The sequence below is a fragment of the Scyliorhinus canicula genome, chromosome 12 (assembly GCF_902713615.1).
Source record: "Scyliorhinus canicula chromosome 12, sScyCan1.1, whole genome shotgun sequence".
In the NCBI taxonomy this organism is placed as follows: Eukaryota; Metazoa; Chordata; class Chondrichthyes; order Carcharhiniformes; family Scyliorhinidae; genus Scyliorhinus; species Scyliorhinus canicula.
In genome coordinates, this window is record NC_052157.1 from 6,141,275 (window position 1) to 6,159,892 (window position 18,618).

Sequence of the window (18,618 nt, forward strand, 5' to 3'; positions counted from 1 at the left end):
ACAGTTTTCCAGTCAGAGAAGGACCCATTTATCCTGACACTCTATCAGTCAGCCAACCTAGTACTCCACCCCCAATCCACCTTCTAGATCATTTTTTAAAAAAAATTTAAAGTGCCCAATTCATTTTTTCCAATTAAGGGGCAATTTAGCGTGGCCAATCCACCTACCCTGTATATCTTTTGGGTTGTGAGTGCGAAACCCACGCAGACACTGGGAGAATGTGCAAACTCCACACGGACGGTGACCCAGAGCCAGGATCGAACCTGGGACCTCAACGCCGTGAGGCAGCCATGCTAACTAGATCATTAATGTATACGGCATCTTGTCAAATACCTTTTGGAAGTCTAGATATACCTCATCCACAGATTCCAAATTATCCGTCTTCCTGGTTACATCCTCCAAGAACACAAGCAAGTTTGTCGAGCGTGACTTGCCCTTCATATTTTTAAAAATAAATTTAGAGTATCCAATTATTTTTTCCAATTAAGGGGGCAATTTAGCGTGGCCAATCCACCTACTCTGCACATTTTTGGGCTGTGGGGGTGAAACCCACGCAGACACGGGGAGGATGTGCAAACTCCACACGGACAGTGACCCAGAGCCGGAATCGAACCTGGGACCTCAGCGCCGTGAGGCAGCTGTGCTAACCACTAGGCCACCGTGCTGCCCTTGACTTGCCCTTCATAAAACCATGCTGACAATAGTGGATAGAGCTTTGACTTTCAAAATATTCAGTCATCTCCTTTTATTTATTATAAATTTAGAGTACCCAATTCATTTTTTCCAATTAAGGGGCAATTTAGCGTGGCCATTCTGCACATCTTTGGGTTGTGGGGGTGAAACCCACGCAGACATGGGGAGAATGTGCAAACTCCACACGGACAGTGACCCAGGGCCGGGATTCGAACCCGGGTCCTCAGCGGCACAATCGCAGTGCTAACCGTTGCGTTGCATGCCCGTCCTAGCCATCTCCTCCTTAATGACTGAGTCTAGTAACTTCCCCAGCACAGAGGTCAAGCTAACCGGTCTATAGTTTCCTACTTTTTTGCCTCTCTCCCTTTTTGATTAGGCATGTCACATTAGCATGTTAGCATGCCACTGGAACTCTTCTGGAATCCAAGGAATATTATAACCAGTGAATCCACTATTTCTGCTGCCACCTCCCTTATTACCCTAGGGTGCAGGCCACCAGGTCCCGGAGACTTATCTGCCTTTAATCCCATTAGTTTATTCAATACCTTCTCCCTTGTAATTTTTTTTTTACCCAAACAATTTTTAATGAGGTATTTTTGGCATGGCATAAACAACCACCGTACAAAAAAAAATAAGAGTACAAAGAACAGTAATCAAAAAAACAGCTGCCGACATCCGTCTCCTCCCCCCCCCCCCCCCCCCCCCCCCCCCCCCCCCCCCCCAAAAAGGCGAATCTGATCTTTTCCAGGCCAAAAAAAAGCTTGCCATGTCGGTTAATCAGGCCTCTGACTTCGGAGACCTAGACTCCCTCCCAGCCAGTAGTATCCGTCGCCGGGCTACCAAGGAGGAGAAGGCCAGAGCATCTGCCTCTTCCTCCTCCTGAACACCCGAGTCCTCCAACACCCCAAAGATCGCTACCCCTGGACTCATTTCAACCCTTGTCTTCAATACCCTGGGCATGACATCCGTGAACCCCTGCCAATATCCCCTATGTTTTGGGCATGTCCAGAACATATGGACATGGTTCGCTGGTCCACCCGCACATCTGACACACTTGTCTTCCACACCAACAAATCTACTCATCCGGCTCGCTGTATGTGTGCCCGGTGCACCACCTTAAACTGGATCAAGCTGAGCCTTGCGCATGTAGCGGTCGCATTGACCCAGCGCCTCTGCCCATAGGCCGTCCTCCATCTCACCCCCCCAGTTACTCCTCCCACTTAGGCTTCAGCTCCTCTGTATGCATCTCCTCCGCCCCCATTAATTCCTTGTAGATGTCCGAGATGCTCCCCTCCCCCAACTATCCCCTAGACACTACCCTATTATGAATCCCTCTTTGTGGCAGGAGTGGGAAGGATGGTACCTGCCTGCGCAGAAAGTCCCGCACCTGTAGATATCTGAAATCATTCCCTGTTATCAGCCCGAACTTCTCCTCCAGCGCCCTTAGGAAAGTTCCCTTACAGAAACAGGTCCCCCATCTTCTCAATCCCCGCCCTTTGCCATACCCGAAATCCACCATCTAGGCTCCCCGGAGTGAACCGATGATTGTTACGCTCCCTAGTAATGTTTATTGTACCAAGTTCCTCTGCATTAACTATAGTTTTTGTAATTTTTTTATTATCCTCTTCCCTGAAGATAGAGGCAAAATATTGGTTCAGTGCCTCTGCCAACTCTGCATTCCCCATTAATACCTCACCAGTATCGTCCTCTGAAGGGCCAACATTTACTTTAGCTATTGTCTTTCTCTTTATATACTTCCAGAAGCATTTACATAGATTTTTTTTTTTACATAGAATTTACAGTGCAGAAGGAGGCCATTCAGCCGATCGAGTCTGCACCGGCTCTTGGAAAGAGCACCCTACCCAAGCCCATACCTCCACCCTATCCCCATAACCCAGTAACCCCACCCAACATTAAGGACAATTTGGACCCTAAGGGCAATTTAGTATGGCCAGTCCACCTAACCTGCACGTCTTTGGACTGTGGGAGGAAACCGGAGCACCCAGAGGAAACCCACGCAGACACGGGGAGAACGTGCAGACTCCATACAGACAGTGACCCAAGCTGGGATTCGAATCTGGGACCCTGGAGCTGTGAAGCATTTGTGCTAACCACTATGCTACCGTGCTGCCCATTTTAGTATCAGTGTTTGTTTTCTGCTAGTTTCCTTTCATAGTTCATCTTGACTATTTTGCTTTTATTTTTCGTAGCTTTTTGCTGAACTTTAAAGTTCTCCCAATCCTCCAGATTACCTCTAGCTTTTGCAGTATGATATGCCCTAGTTTTTGTCTTTGGCTTCCTTGACTTCCTTGTTTTGCCACGGAAGTTTTTCTCCATTTTACTATTCCTCTTCCTCTCCTCTTATCAATTTCCATTGATAAGTATTTAATATCTCCCTGAACATCCGCCATTCTTCCTCAACTGTCCTACCCTCAATTATTTGTGCCCAGTCAACTTGGGCCAACTCTTTCCTCAGGCCTGTATAATTACCTCAGCCCAACGTTAAAACTCTAGTATGGCACTCTGTCTGTCTTCTCTTGCTCAATCTGAATTTGAAATTCTAGCATGCTGTGATCACTCCTTCCAAGAGGATCCTTAATGACAAGACTATTTATCAACCCTTCTTTGTTACATAATGTTAAATCTAAAATACCTTGCTCCCGGGTCGGCTCCATAGCATATTGCTCTACAAAACAATCCCTCGTACACGCTATGAAATCTCCCTCGAGGCTACCCGTGCCAATTTAAAAAAAAAACAAATTTAGAGTACCCAATTTTTTTTTTCCAATTAAGGGGCAATTTAGCGTGACCAATTCACCTACCCTGCACATCTTTTTGGGTTGTAGGGGTGAGACCCACGCAGACACTGGGAGAATGTGCAAAATCTACATGGACAGTGACCTGAGGCTGGGATCGAACTCGGGTCCTCAGCGCCATAGGCAGCAGTGCTTGCCACTGTGCTGCCCAATCTGTGCCAATTTGATTAATCCAGTTGATAACCTATGATTACCATTGTGCCCTTCTCACAAGCCCTCATTATTTCCTGGTTTATAGTATGCCCCACTTTGGAAGTATTGCTCGGGGATATGAAAATTACTCCAACCAAAGAGTTTTTTCCCTTATTTTTTATTTACACCCAGATCAATTCAACATTTTGGTACTTTATGCCAATATCATATGTGCATTTAGGTACATGGTTTTAAAATATGTCTACCTTGGCTCAGTGATGTGTGAAATTGTGTAAAGGAGGTATTGTGGGAGTTGAGTGGTGAAGGAGAATTGGTTGTTGCAACAATGGAATAAGTCTTCTATATCCCTTATGTACCCAAAAATAAAGATAAAGTTCAGTAATCTTTGCAGCATAACTATCTTGTTGCGGTGGAAGCTTCAATTGTGGATCTCTCTTGTACATATTCACTGAATATGATGTTGGGCATATCCAGTTCAGCCAGTGCCTGCTCTGAAGTAGGTACAGTCAAATCTATCACAGCTTTATCATTGGAAGTTGCCAATTTGCTGATGAGATTAAAAAATCACATATAATTGGTATCCATATTTACAACTTTTGTTTCAGAAAAACGAAGAAGAATAAACAGAAAGGTAGGCTCACTTAAAACTTGGCTTTGATTTGAAATGTTATTATTGAATAAATGAAAGCTTCATTTGTTCAATTGAAGGTCATTGTTTATATCTTTATCATGTTTTTATTCTTGTATGGGATAAGGCGAACCAGTACTTGCTCATTCCCTAATTGCACTGAATGACCACAGTCAACAGTCAACCATCGTGTCTCCCCCCCCCCCCCCAAACCCAACCTCGTGTGCGTGAATGTCTTGCAGAAGTCCTTATCCCCTTCAGTTTCTTAGTTCCTTGCCAGCCCCCAGGAAGGGCTTATTATTCAGAGGTCAGCCTGCTTGGACAATCTCCAGGGCTATTTGACAATGGGCAGTCAATGTGGGCATGCCTGTGGTGCCCACATCCCATGCCCTTGAGGTATGCTCAGAGGTGAGGAACTTCTGCCGTTTGGAATTCTGAGTTTTGGATCACAGAATTCCGCCCTCTCCTTTCTGCTCTCTGGCTGTCCTGGGGCAGGGGGTGTGGTGGGGGCTGAGAGTGGGCATGGGAGGAGAGGGTTTGGTGGGTCAGGGTGCAGTTGGGTTGAGGGTAGCTCGGCAGGAGGAATGGATTGCAGTTTATTGAAATATGAAGTATGAATAACATCCTATTGTGTGATTAAATATCCTTTACTTTGCATTTTGCCTCTCTCTCCACTTCGAGCTACGTGACAGGATGCAGTACGGTGGACTTTCAGCATGTCAATTATAGAGATAATAAGAGCAACATCATGATTATCACAGCGGGCACTTTTGTGATTTTTTTAAAAAATGGGCATCACTCCTCTTGTTGATGAATGCAACTCGAGCAGAGTTGGTGTGGCAGTATATCAAACATTATTAAGCAAGGCATGAAAAATCCTTAATGTGTGTTTCAATTCTCACCACTAATCTGGAGTAATTGCCAGTAGCCTGTGTAAGTCAATATTTTTAAAAAACCAGTGCTGCAGCAAATGGTTAGGTATTTGTAGGATTGTCCTTCTGTGAATAATGTGTTTGATCTTTTATTAGTCCCCACAGCTGGTGATGGAAGTAGCACTAGTGAAACGCCGCAACCACCCAGGAAGAAAAGGGCAAGAGTGGACCCCACAATGGAAAGTGTATGTAGTTTGCTAGAATGTGACAGTGACTGAACGTGTGTTTAACATCCAGTTGGAGATCCAGAATTTAAATTGGCCTAAACTGAAATCCTAAGTGATAATTGGCCTCAAATTCCTGATATTATACAGATGTATTCATGTATTTCGGTAATGGCTCTGCGAACAGAGCTTGTACTATGCTATAATATACAAGAGCCTATGCATTTGATGCCTGGATTGTAACATACGATCTTTCAGTGTTTCATTATAATGGTGAGTACTCCATGAGGAAATTGGTCCAGTTTCCCTCCCACAGTTGAGTATTCAATGGCACGTTTGAATTGAGCTGTTAACCCACAAAGAACAAAAGGTTTCTGATTCAGTTTCGGCTCTCTTGTGAGTTAGCTTGTCTTGGCCAAAGCAATAATTGGAGCACTGGACGTGATGGGGTCGATGCCACAACTTGACCTCTGAGCCCCTTGGTTGGGGAGATTTTATTTTATTTTTTAAAAGGTTGGGCAGCATGGTGGCGCAGTGGTTCGCACTGCTTCCACACGGTGCCAAGGACCCGGGTTCGATCCTGGCCTCGGGTCACTGTCCGTGCGAAGTTTGCATATTCTCCCCGTGTCTGCGTGGATCTCGCCCCGCAACCCAAACGTGTGCAGGGTCGGTGGATTGGCCACGCTAAATTGCTCCTTAATTGGAAAAAAAAAATTGGGTGTTCTAAATTTATACGGTCGGCCAGGTTTCTGCTCCTGATCACTGACTGGAGATATCTGCTGGCAAGTACACTTGTTCAGACATCAGATATTGGCAGGTCCCAGATTACTCCTCGATTGCTGGCATCCACAGCACAGCACCCCAGGAAAAATCACAACTTTCAGGGAGTGGAGGGAAAAGACATTGGGACAAAATGAGATTTCCTCGTGGATGGAATAATAAAAATGCTATTGAACAATCGAGTGTATTTTCCCTTCAGCTAATATACCAACTGATTGTCTTGAACTGTGACTAATTCACTACAGCTGCTGGCAACAGCTGCTTGCTTTATTGGCTTTTGATTACCTGCTGGTTTAACTTTTCATTACTTCATCATGATATAACTACCCAGTTCTACCAAAGATCTGCAGTAGCTATGTTCATGTGCTTCAACCCTTAATGGTCCCAAGTGAAGAAAAAAACAGCTTCATTAAATAAGCATTGTATCTTGTTTAATGTGTAATTTGATGTACACGCTGTATTAAAGGTAAGTGCCTTATATCCTGGATTTGTGGTACAGGCCCACTGTTTCCAGTGCTAGCGAGACTTCATCTTAAATATTAAATAGCAAATGTTAAAATAACTTTGTTTCATCCAGGGATTGTAGGGATATTGTTTACGAGATGTTAAAATCCAATTGGCTTGGATGGATATTTCTCAGATTTCAAATTTACAGTTAACCACCGGCTTCAGCTTTTAGAGAGAGAGTGAGTTCCAGATTTCCACTATGCTTTGTGTGAAGCCAGTCTGTCCTGACACCATCCCTCAATGGCCTAGCTCAAAGGAAGTTGCACTTCCATGTTCTGGACTTCTCCATAAGAAGAGATAGTTCCTCTCTTTTTATCCTGTCAAATTTTTAATCACATTGAGCACATTAGTTGATTCATGTCCAATTTTCTATATTGGTCTATGTAGCCAAACCTAATAATTTAACCCTTTTTTAGCCCAAGTGTCATTCTGGTGAATGTTTTTTAAAAAATAATCTTCATTGACACAAATAGGCTTACATTAACACTGAAAGGAAAATCCCCTATTCTCCACATCCGGCGCCTGTTCGGGTACACTTTGGGAGAATTCAGAATGTCCAATTCACCTAACCATGTCTTTCGGGACTTGTGGGAGGAAACTGCAGTACCCAGAGAAAACCCACGCAGATATGGGGAGAACGTGCAGACTCCGAACAGTGACCCAAGCCGGGAATTGAACCCGGGACCCTGGAGCTGTGGAGCAACAGTGATAACCACTGTGCTACCGTGCCATCCAATGTGGACCACATCCCTGCCTCCAAAGGTTGATATATTTTTCTCTTGAAGTGAGATGTGCAGAACTGAATGCGGTTCTCCAGATAGAGGCCAACTGTGGGCTAACGCCTGCCCCCCGGAATGATAGGTTGGTGCCATAGGGAGGGTGGTTGGAAGCCTGCTTTTGTGTGTCCTGCAATTGTAGTAATATTGTGAATTCATAATGCTTCGCATAGATTGCGGTTATGTTGAGACTGCAAATATGTATTTTGAGATGGCAGAGTGCAGCAAGTTCAGCGGGATTGTACATCTGAGGAGATGCCTTAACTTGGTAAATTCTTGGCTTCTGCAGGAGGAGACATTTATGAACAGAGTAGAAGTAAAGGTTAAAATTCCCGAGGAGTTGAAACCCTGGCTCGTGGATGATTGGGACCTGATCACTCGTCAAAAACAGGTAAGCACTCCATCCAGTCGTGTCATCTCCTACTTACTACAGGATTTGCTGCCTGAGTAGTTCAGGTGGCTGGCATTAATGAATCGAAGGGGAAGCTAGTTAACCAGATGAGGGAGAAAGGTATAGAATGGTGTGCTGTTGGAGAGAGATAAAGAAGGGTTGGAACTTTCCTGCGTTGTTTAGACACAGACCTGTTGAACCAAATGACCTGTAACTGTGCAACAGGAGGTTTTCAATTTCCTCTTGTCGATGATTTAGCTCGGGTTGTGGGGAATGACGGTCAGATTTGGGCTCTTGCGTTTACCTTGCTGATGTCAACTTCCTCACTGCGTTGGAAGAGCTGTAGGCCTGCATTTTTGTCCCATCCGCAATTCTACCATGAAGAACCAGGGGACCAGTGTTCAGCTGCTGCCCTCCCCCATTCCTAACTAAATAAACACCAATGTAAAAACACTTTTTGTCACCTTTCAGAGTTCCATCTGGGAAAACCTGATCATATCAGGAACCAAGAGCAACATAGGTTCTGTGGTAGATTTGATAGAGGTGTTGAAAATTGGGAGGTTTTGGGAATAAGTAAAGGAGGACTTGTTTCCAAGTGCCAAAAATGGGCAGAGATTTAAGGTGATAGGTGATCGAGAAGTGACATGGGCAAACATTGTTTTTACAGAGAGTTATGATCTGGAATGCCCTGCTGGAGACAGATTCAGGGAATCACTTTCTAAATGGAATTGGAGAAATACTTGAAAGGGAATACATTTGTAGGATTATGAATAAAGAGCATGTCTGATTGATTGCTGTTTATTGTCACATGTACCAAGTACAGTGAAAAGTATTTTTCTACAGCCAAGGGAATGTACACGGTACGTACATAGTAGACAAAAGAATAATCAACAGAGTACATTGACAAATGGTACATCAACGAATAGTGATTGGTCACAGTGTGAAACAAGGCCAAACAAGAGCAACGTAGGGCGTCATGAATAGTGTTCTAACAGGGAACAGATCAGTCCAAGGGAGAGTCGTTGAGGAGTCCAGTAGTTGTGGGGAAGAAACTGTTCCCGTGTCTGGATGCGCGGGTCTTCAGACTATTTTGTATATTCTGCCTGCTGGAAGGGTCTGGAATAGGGCAAAGCCTGGATGTGAGGGGTCTCTGACAAGACAATGCTGCCTGCCTTCCTGAGGCAGCGGGGGGTGTAGACAGAATCAATGGGAGGATGGCAAGCTTGTGTGATTCGTTGGGCTGAGTTCACCACACTCTGCAGTTTCTTGCGATCTTGGACCGAGCAGTTGCCATACCATACTGTAATGCAGCCAGATAGGATGCTCTCTATCGCACATCTGTAGAAGTTTGTGAGAGTCAATGCAGACATGCTGAATTTCATTAGCTTCCGTAGAAAGTAGAGACGTTGTTGGGCTTTCTTGACTGTTGCATCAACATAAGTGGACCAGGACAGAATGTTGTTGATGGTGACCCCCAGGAACTTAAAGCTATCGACCATCTCCACTTCGGAGCCATTGATGTAGATGGGGGTGTGTGTCATACTACGCTTCCTGAAGTCGATGAGCAGTTTCTTGGTCTTTCCAACATTTAGAGAGAGATTGTTTTCCGTACACCATGCAACCAAGTGAACTATCTCCCTGCTGTAGTCAGATTTGTCGTGGTTTGAGCTACAACCCACCACAGTCGTATCATCTAAAACTTATAGATTGAATTGCAGTTGAATCCTACCACACAGTCGTGTGTGTATAGGGAGTACAGTAGAGGACTGAGCACACATCCTTGCGGGGCCCTGGTGTTGAGGACTATTGTGGAGGAGGTGCTGTTGCCGATCCTGACAGATTGCGGTCTGTTGGTGAGGAAGTCAAGAATCCAGCTGCACTGGGAGGCAAAAAGAGTTTGTGGACAAATTGAATTGCTCTACTGAAGGCACAAACATTAGGTGGCTTCCTTCTGGTAGTGTGACGACCAGAATTGTGTGCACTATTCCAAATGAGGCCTAAATAAGTTCCTGTACAGACTTGCCAATACGACCGATGAAGGCCAGCATGCCGTATGCCTTCTTGACACCCTTATCCATGTGCGTTGCCACTTTCAGTGGTTGGTGGACTTGCAAGTCCAGATCTCTGTCTGTCAGTACGCACAAGTTCTACCATTTATTGTGTAATTTCTACATACATTGGACCTTCCAAAGTACATTACCTCACACTTGACCGGATTAAACTCCATCTGCCATTTCTCCGCCCATGATTCCAAGCGGTTTATATCCTGCTGTATCCTCTGACAATCCTCTTCACTATCCGCAACTCCACCAATTTTTGTATCGTCTGCGAACTTACTAATCAGACCAGCTACATTTTCTTCCAATTGTTTATATACACCACGAACAACAAAGGTCCCAGAACTGATACCTGTGGAATGCCACTAGTTACAGCCTCCCATTCAGAAAAGCATCCCTTTACTGCTACCCCTCTGTCTACTATGCCCAAGCCAGTTCTGTATCCAACTTGCCAGCTCTCCTCTGATCCCATGTGACTTCGCCTTTTGTACCAGTCTACCATGAGGTAATTTGTCAAAGGCTTTACTGAAGTCCAAGTATACAACATCTACTGTCTTTCCCTAATCTATCATCTATCTTTGTCATTGAACTAGTAATCCAGAGACTCAGGGTAATACTCTTGGGAACCAGGTTTGAATCTCACCATGGCAGATGATGAAATTAGATTTTAAAAAATCTGGAATTGAGAAACAATTTTTTTTTTTTTAAATGTAAAAAATTCAAGTGCCCAATACTCTTTATTCCAATTAAGGGGCAATTTAGTGTGGCCAGTCCACCTAGCCTGCACGCCTTTAGGTTGTGGGGGTGATACCCAGGTAGACACTGGGAGGATGTGCAAACTCCACACGGACAGTGACCCGGGGCCGGGATTGAACCCGTGTCCTCTGCGCTGTGAGGCAGCAGTGCTAACCACTGCACCGCCATGCAAGAAACCATTGATTGTCAAAAAAAAAATCTGGTTCACTAATATCCTTTTAGGGAAGGAAATTTGCTGCCCTTAATTAGAACATAGAACAGTAAAGCACAGAACAGGCCCTTCGAACCTCGATGTTGTGCTGAGCTTTGTCTGAAACCAAGATCAAGCTATCCCACTCCCTGTCATTCTGGTGTGCTCCTTGTGCCGATCCAATAACCGCTTGAAAGTTCGTAAAGTGTCCGACTCCACTATCACAGCAGGCAGCCCATTCCTCACTCTAACCACTCTCTGAGTAAAGAACCTACCTCGGGCATCCCTCCTATATCTCCCACCCCGAACCTTATAGTTATGCCCCCTTGTAACAGGTACATCCACCCGAGGAAACAGCCTGTGAATGTCCAATCTATCTATCCCCCTCATCATCTTATAAACGTCTATTAAGTCTCCCCTCATCCTCTTTTGCTCCAATGTGAAAAGCCCTAGCTCCCTCAACCTTTCCTCATAAGACCTATCCTCCAAACCAGGCAGCATCCTGATAAATCTCCTTTGCACCCTCTCCAATGCTTTCACATACTTCCTATAACGAGGTGACCAGAACTGCACACAATACTCCAAATGTGTCTCACCAGGGTCCTGTACAGTTGCAGCATAATCCCACTGGTGGGGTCCTGAACAGTTGCAGCATAACCCCACGGCTCTTAAATTAAAGCCCAAGCCCCCTGTTAATAAACGCTAACACGCTATAGGCCTTCTTCATGGCTCTATCCACTTGAGTGGCAACCGTCAGAGATCTGTGGACATGTACCCCAAGGTCGCACTGTTCCTGGACATTCCTCAGAATCCTGCTGTTGACCCTGTAATCCGCATTCAAATTTGTCCTACCAAAAAGAATCACCTTGCACTTATCAGGGTTAAACTCCATCTGCCATTTTTCGGCCCAGCTCTGCATCCTATCAATGTCTCTTTGCAGCCTACAACAGCCCTCCACCTCATCCACTACTCCGCCAATCTTTGGTCTGACCCACAGCAATGTGGCTGACTCTTAAATGCCCTCTGATTGCCACTCGGGTCAAGGGCAACTAGGATGGGCAATAAATGCTGGCCCAGCCCACATCCTATGAATGAATAAAAAAAGTCGATGATTGTATATTGTTAGGATGGTTGTTTGCCTCCGAAATCTTAGATAATTCTATAAAATAAACATAGCATGCTTTATTCAGAAAGCAGTCAGTGCTATGTTCCCATGCAGGAACATGCATCTCTGGTAACACAGCAGGTACATATGATGTCTGGCTCGCAGAGTTGTGGCAGAATGATTGTAGGCTATGCTTTTTGAAGGCCACCTGAATTATTTTTGTGTATAATTTTGTTTATTGTTATCCAACCTGTCACATTGTAAACTTTGCATCACATTTGTGTCTCTTCACCTGTGGAAATTGTTTAGTCCAGATATATATGCAGTGGATATACATGGCTTGGCACTAGCTGGAGGATTTTATACAGTATATTACTCTGAATATTGAGAGCCTTAACAGCATTTCACGCTTCACTTGCATTGAATTGTTTGAAGTGTAGGCAGATACAGCAACTCGCTTAACAACTGCAAGGTCCCACAGTCTGCAGGAAAATGAAAGACCAATTAATCAATGGCATTGGCCGAGGGAGTAATATTGGCACAGATTCCTGAATCCGCTTTCTACCAGTTGGTCGTTTGTCCATCCGAAGAAGCAGACGTAGCCGTGGTTCACTGAATCGATATTTTCTTCTCTTTGCCAGCAAGCACAGGTGCATCCTATAGCATTTGCTAGAATAATGTTTCTGGTTTTAAGGTAACCCCATCATCTTGAACGGCTGCAGCCTGCGTGGTGGCTGTGCTCCCTTTGTGGTGTTTAGGAGGGAGTTCCAGGACTTTGACCCAGCAACCATAAAGAAATGGCAATTGTATCCCACGTTAATTTGGAAAATGGAGGTTGTGGTGTTCCCATGCGCTCCTTGTCCTTGTCCTTCCAGATGCAGGATGTTGATTGGCCAGACGGGGTTGTGTAATAGATGTCATTAACTGGTTACAAGTAATCTGTCTAATAATGCAACCCTCGGTATTATCTATCTTTTCAAATAGAGACTTATTGTGTCAGTGAGATCCACAGAAGTCATTATTCTCTGATGCTGCAGTTCAGAGACTTTGGGAGTTGACAGGCTGAAACTATTTCAATAACTAAATCTCTTGTGGATCTAGCATTCCCATGCAGTTGGGATAAAACAAGTATTTTTGCTTCTGCTTTAAACCTTTATCCTGAACCTGACAGGAGGTGAGGAAGCCTGCAATCGCTGTGAAATGAGATGGTGTTCAAGAAATTGAACAGAACAATGGCCTTCAGGGAAAACTCATTGATCTGCATCACTGCAGCAAATCCATTCCACCGATCGATTGATGAGCAAGTACAGAATCCCAAGTTTTCTTTTTGTATTCATTAAAAAAAAAATGGGTTTATTCTCCATTTTCACGTTTTCCTCAAATTCATGCCGCACCCACAAACAGTAAACGGTAACAAAGACCAAGTCAATCCCCTTAACAATGACAACGATCCCATCCTCCCACCACCCCAAACAACGGTCCACCTGTCAATATATGCATCCAATAAAACAAACCCACGGTGGCAACCAATAACAAAGGAGAAAAAGAGAAAGGAGTCCGGGACCCGCCCATCCCCCCCCCCCCCCCCCCCCCCCCCCCCCAACCAACCAACCCCACACACACACACACACGCGTGCTCAATGCCAACCTACCTCTGAAAGAGTACCGTATGTGATACCCAAGAGTTGTAAAACACCCCCCCCCCCCCCCCCCCCCCTCCCCCCACTCCACCTGCCCACTGCCTCTTGTAAAACTCCTCCCCCCAACCTCTGTTCCTTCCCCCCGACTTTCCACCCTGGCTAGACCACTCGGACCCTGTTCTGCCAGGCTCCGATGGCCGCAGCCCCTCCCCCCACCTCACTCCCATTCACTGACCGGTTTAAACCGGCCAGCACGGACGTCCCCGCCCGGGTCCCTTTCCCCCTTGCCCGGCCCTAGGAAAACCCAGAAATCCCCTTTTAGCACACACACCCCGCATATCCACCCACACCCCAAAGAGCCCTCACTTTAGTGCAAGTCTCATCACTTCCCTTGTCCAAAAATATATAACATTGGCTCCTTTAGCGCGCACACCCGCACGCAGTAAAACAAAAAAGAAGAAAATACAGTCCTGACGTTACATCGGCACATGGCCATTTCTCAGTTCTGCCACAGTCTTTCTGCCTTCGAAAACTCTTCCGCTGCTTCCGCCGTTCCAAAATAATAGTCCTTGAGCTTATAAGTCACCCTCAGCTTTGCTGGATATACAATGCCGCACTGCACCTTGCTAATGTACAGTGCCCTCTTCACCCGATTGAAAACAGCCCGCCTCCTCGCCAGCTCCACCGTAAAGTCCTGGTATACATGTATACCAGCTCCAGCCCACTACACCACCCGCTTCTGCTTGGCCCAGCACAGGACCTTCTCCTTCACACTGTATCTACGAAAGCACAGAGTCACTACTCTTGGCAGCTCACGTGCCTTTGGTACAGGCCTCCCCGACCAATGAGCCCGATCCAGTTCATATCGGGAAGGATCCTCCTCCTCCCCCAATAGTTTCGCCAGCATAGCGGCAAAATACTCCGTCGGCCTCGGCCCTTCAACTCCTTCGGGCAGCCCCACAATCCTCAAATTCTGTCGCCTGGACCTGTTTTCCAGGTCTTCCAATTTTCCTCGCAGATCCTTGTTCACCTCCATCACCTTCCGCTTCTCCTTCCCCATCGAGGTAAATTGATCACCGTGTTGTGCCACCGTCTCCTCCACTACCGTCAACGCCTCCCCTTGCGCCCGCACCTCCGCCACTGCACTCGCCACCGCCGTCGTCACCGGGGAAATTGCCACCTCCACCAGCACACTCAAAACCTCCCTCACCTCCTTCCTCATCGCCTCCAAGTGTTTTGTAAACTACCTTTCGAATTCTGCAGCCATCACCGTGGTTATTTCTTCAGCCTTAAGCAATGCGGCCTCCCCTGGAGCTCCAACCACCTTTTTCCCTGGTGACCCTGTGGTGACCCCTCCACTCCCCGACGGGCCCTCGGCTGCTTTTTTAACGGCCGTTTTCTTACTGACCCGTGACATCTTCTTCTGCTGTGCCTCCTCTGTGCCTTCTCCGTGCCTTTGACGCCTCCATGGACCCTGGGACCGGGCTTAAAGCCCCGAAAAAGCCATTCCCGAAGGGGAGCCCTCCGTTGCGCGGTCGCCTCCCGCCCGCCGTCACCGGAAGTCCTTTTTGTATTCATTTATGGGATGTTGCCGATGCTGGTTAGGCCAGCATTTATTGCCCATCCCTAGTTGCCCTTCAGAAGGTAGTGGTGAATTGCCTACTTGAACCACTGCAGTCCTTGGAATGTAGATACACCCACTTTGTGCTGTTGGGGAGGGAGTTCCAGGATGTTGCCCCAGTGACCGTGAAGGAGCGGCGATTATATTTCCAAGTCAGGGTGGTGAGTGACTTAGAACATAGAACAGTACAGCACAAATTAAACCCTTCGGCCATTGCTGAGCTTTGTCCGATACCAAGATCAAGCTACCCCACTCCCTGTCATTCTGGTGTGCTCCATGTGCCTATCCAATAACCGCTTGAAAGTTCCTAAAGTGTCCAACTCCACTATCACAGCAGGCAGTCCATTCCACACCCTAACCACTCTCTGAGTAAAGAACCTACCTCGGATATCCCTCCTATGTCTCCCACCCCGAACCTTATAGTTATGCCCCCTTGTAACAGCTTCATCCACCCGAGGAAATAATCTGTGAACGTCCAATCTATCTATGCCCCTCATCATCATATAAACGTCTATTAAGTCTCCTCTCATCCTCCTTCACTCCAATGCGAAAAGTCCTAGCTCCCTCAACCTTTCCTCATAGGACCTACCCTCCAAACCAGGTAGCATCCTGGTAAATCTCCTTTGCACCCTCTCCAATGCTTCCACGTCCTTCCTATAATGAGGTGACCAGAACTGCACACAATACTCCAAATGTGGTCTCAACCCCACGTTGCATCATAACCCCATGGCTCTTAAAACACAAGCCCCCTGTTAATAAACGCTAACACATTATAGGCCTTCTTCACGGCTCTGTCCACTTGAGTGGCAACGCTCAGAGATCTGTGGACATGAACCCCAAGATATCTCTGTTCCTCCACATTCCTCAGAATCCTGCCGTTGACCCTGTAATCCACATTCTTGGTGCAGCCTCGATGGACCGAATGGCCTCCTTCTACGCTGTAAATTTTATGATTGTGGGTTTGGACGGTGCTGCCTAAGGAACCTTTGTGAGTTACTGCAGTGCACCTTGTTGATGGCACACATGACTTGGAGTGGAATCTCCAGGCGGTGGTGTTCGCAGGTATCTGGTGCTCTTATCCTTCTCGATGATAGTGATTTAGATGCTACCATGGCAGCACGGTAGCATAGTGGCTAGCACAGTTGCTTCACAGCTCCAGGGTCCCAGGTTCGATTTGCAGCTGGGTCACTGGCTGTGCGGAGTCTGTACGTTCTCCCCGTGTTTGCGTGGGTTTCCTCTGGGTGCTTCGGTTTCCTCCTACAGTCCAAAGATGTGCAGGTTAGGTGGATTGGCCAGGCTAAATTGCCCTTGGTGTCAAAAAGGTTAAGTGGGAGTTACTGGGTTACGGGGATAGGGTAGATACATGGGCTTGAGTAGGGTGCTCTTTGTAAGGGCTGGTGCAGCCTCGATGGGCTGAATGGCCTCCTACGCTGTAAAGTTTATGATTGTGGGTTTGGAGGTGCTGCCTAAGAAACCTTGGTGAGTTATTGCAGTGCACCTTGTTGATGGCACACATGACATGTTTGTGGAAGGGGGACCAATGGTGTACGCTGCTTTGTCCTGGATGGTATCGAGCTTCTTGAGTGTTGTTGGAGCTGCCCGCATACAGGCAAGTGGGGAGTATTCCATCACACCTCTGACTTGTGCCCTGTGGATGGTTGTCGGGCCTGGAGTGTCAGGCGGTGAGTTACTCGCTGTAGGATTCCTAGCCTTTGACCTGTCCTGGTAGCCACAGTATTAATGTGGCTAGTCCAGTTCAGTTTCTTAGAACATATAGTGCACAAGGAGGTCATTCGGCCCATCGTGTCCGCATCGACCCACTTAAGCCCTCACTTCCACCCTATCCCTGTAACCCAATAACCCCATCTAACCTTTTTGGTCACTAAGGGCAATTTATCATGGCCAATCCACTTAACCTGCACGTCTTTTGACAGTGGGAGGAAACCGGAGCACCCAGAGGAAACCCACGCAGACATGGGGGAGAACGTGCAGACGACGCACAGTGACCCAGCGGGGAATCGAACCTGGGACCCTGGCGCTGTGAAGCCACAGTGCTATCCACTTATGCACCGTGCTGCCCTTTCTGATGAATGGTAATCCCCAATATGTTCATTGTGGGGGGATTCAACGATGGCTATGCCATTGAATGTCAAGAGGAGGTGGGTAGATCCTCTCTTGTAGGAGTTGGTCATTGCCTGGCACCTGTGGCAAAAAACAGCACCTATCAAGCCGAGCCTGGATATTGTCAGGTCTTGCTGCATTTGGTCATGGACTGCTTCATTTTCTGAGGAGTCGCGGATGGTGCTGAACATTGTGCAGTCATCCACAAACATCCCCACTTCTGACCTTATGATGGAAGGGAGGTCATTGATGAAGCAGCTGAAGATGTTTGGGCTTCAGACACTACCCTGAGGAACTCGTGCAGTGAGTTAAGATGATTGGACTTTAACCACCACAATCCTCTTCCTTTGAATGAGACAGGATGAATTAAAGACCTCCTAGTGAAAGTGTTCCTATGTTTCGGTGATCATATTTAAATTCTGTTTAAGGGAGAGAAGAGTGGATCAAAGACGAGTATATTAAATTTAAATAAGGGCAATTAAAAAAAAAAAAATAGAGTACCCAATTCATTTTTCCAATTAAGGGCGAATTTAGTGTGGCCAATCCACCCACCCTGCACATCTTTGGGTTGTGGGGGCAAAACCCCCGCAAACACGGAGAGAATGTGCTCACTCCACACACAGTGACCTAGAGCCGGGACCGAACCTGGGACCTCGGTGCCGTGAGGCAGCAATGCTAACCACTACGCCACCGTGCTGCCCCTAATAAGGGCAATTATGAGTACATGAGTTAGCTAGAGTGAACTAGGAAATTAAGTTCAGGAATCGGTCAGTAGAGGTGCAGTGGCGGACATTTCAGAAGACGTTACAGTCAGAAAAGATACATTCCAGGGAGGAAGAAACTCCAGGGAAGTCTCGACATCTCAAGAAGTTGAAGATAGTATCAAATTGATAGAAAAGGCATATAATTCTGCAGTGTGTGACAGATCAGAAGATTGGACAGAATATAATTAACCATGAAAAATAATTTTAAAATATTGGGATACATAAGTATCCGAGAAATCTGGGAAGAAATATAAAAACAGTATTTGGAAAGTAAAAATGTAAAGTGAGCATTTGTCCTTTTAGAGAGTGAGAATGGGAAATTTAATAATTATCGCATCTCTTATTCTATCTTCAATAAGAGTCAAAAGTCCTGTTGATTGGAGGTATCCAAAATACAACTTTTATTGCTATTTATTCATCATAATATACTTGCAGAAGAACTGAATCAAAAACGTAAATCAAAATAATATATAACGAAAGAGAAAATGCTGGAAAATCTCAGGTCAAGCAGCATTTGTAGGGAG

The 18,618-nt window shown here is 46.1% G+C and overlaps 1 protein-coding gene across 1 annotated transcript in view; it reads left to right on the forward strand.

Annotated features, from left to right (window-relative positions):
• The window catches only part of morf4l1 (mortality factor 4 like 1), an 83,816-nt gene that overhangs the window by 33,724 nt on the left and 31,474 nt on the right, over window positions 1-18,618 (forward strand). The window contains 3 exon segments of the mRNA XM_038812959.1: window positions 4,268-4,293; window positions 5,319-5,407; window positions 7,739-7,840. Of these exon segments, the coding sequence (XP_038668887.1) occupies window positions 4,268-4,293; window positions 5,319-5,407; window positions 7,739-7,840 (217 nt within the window).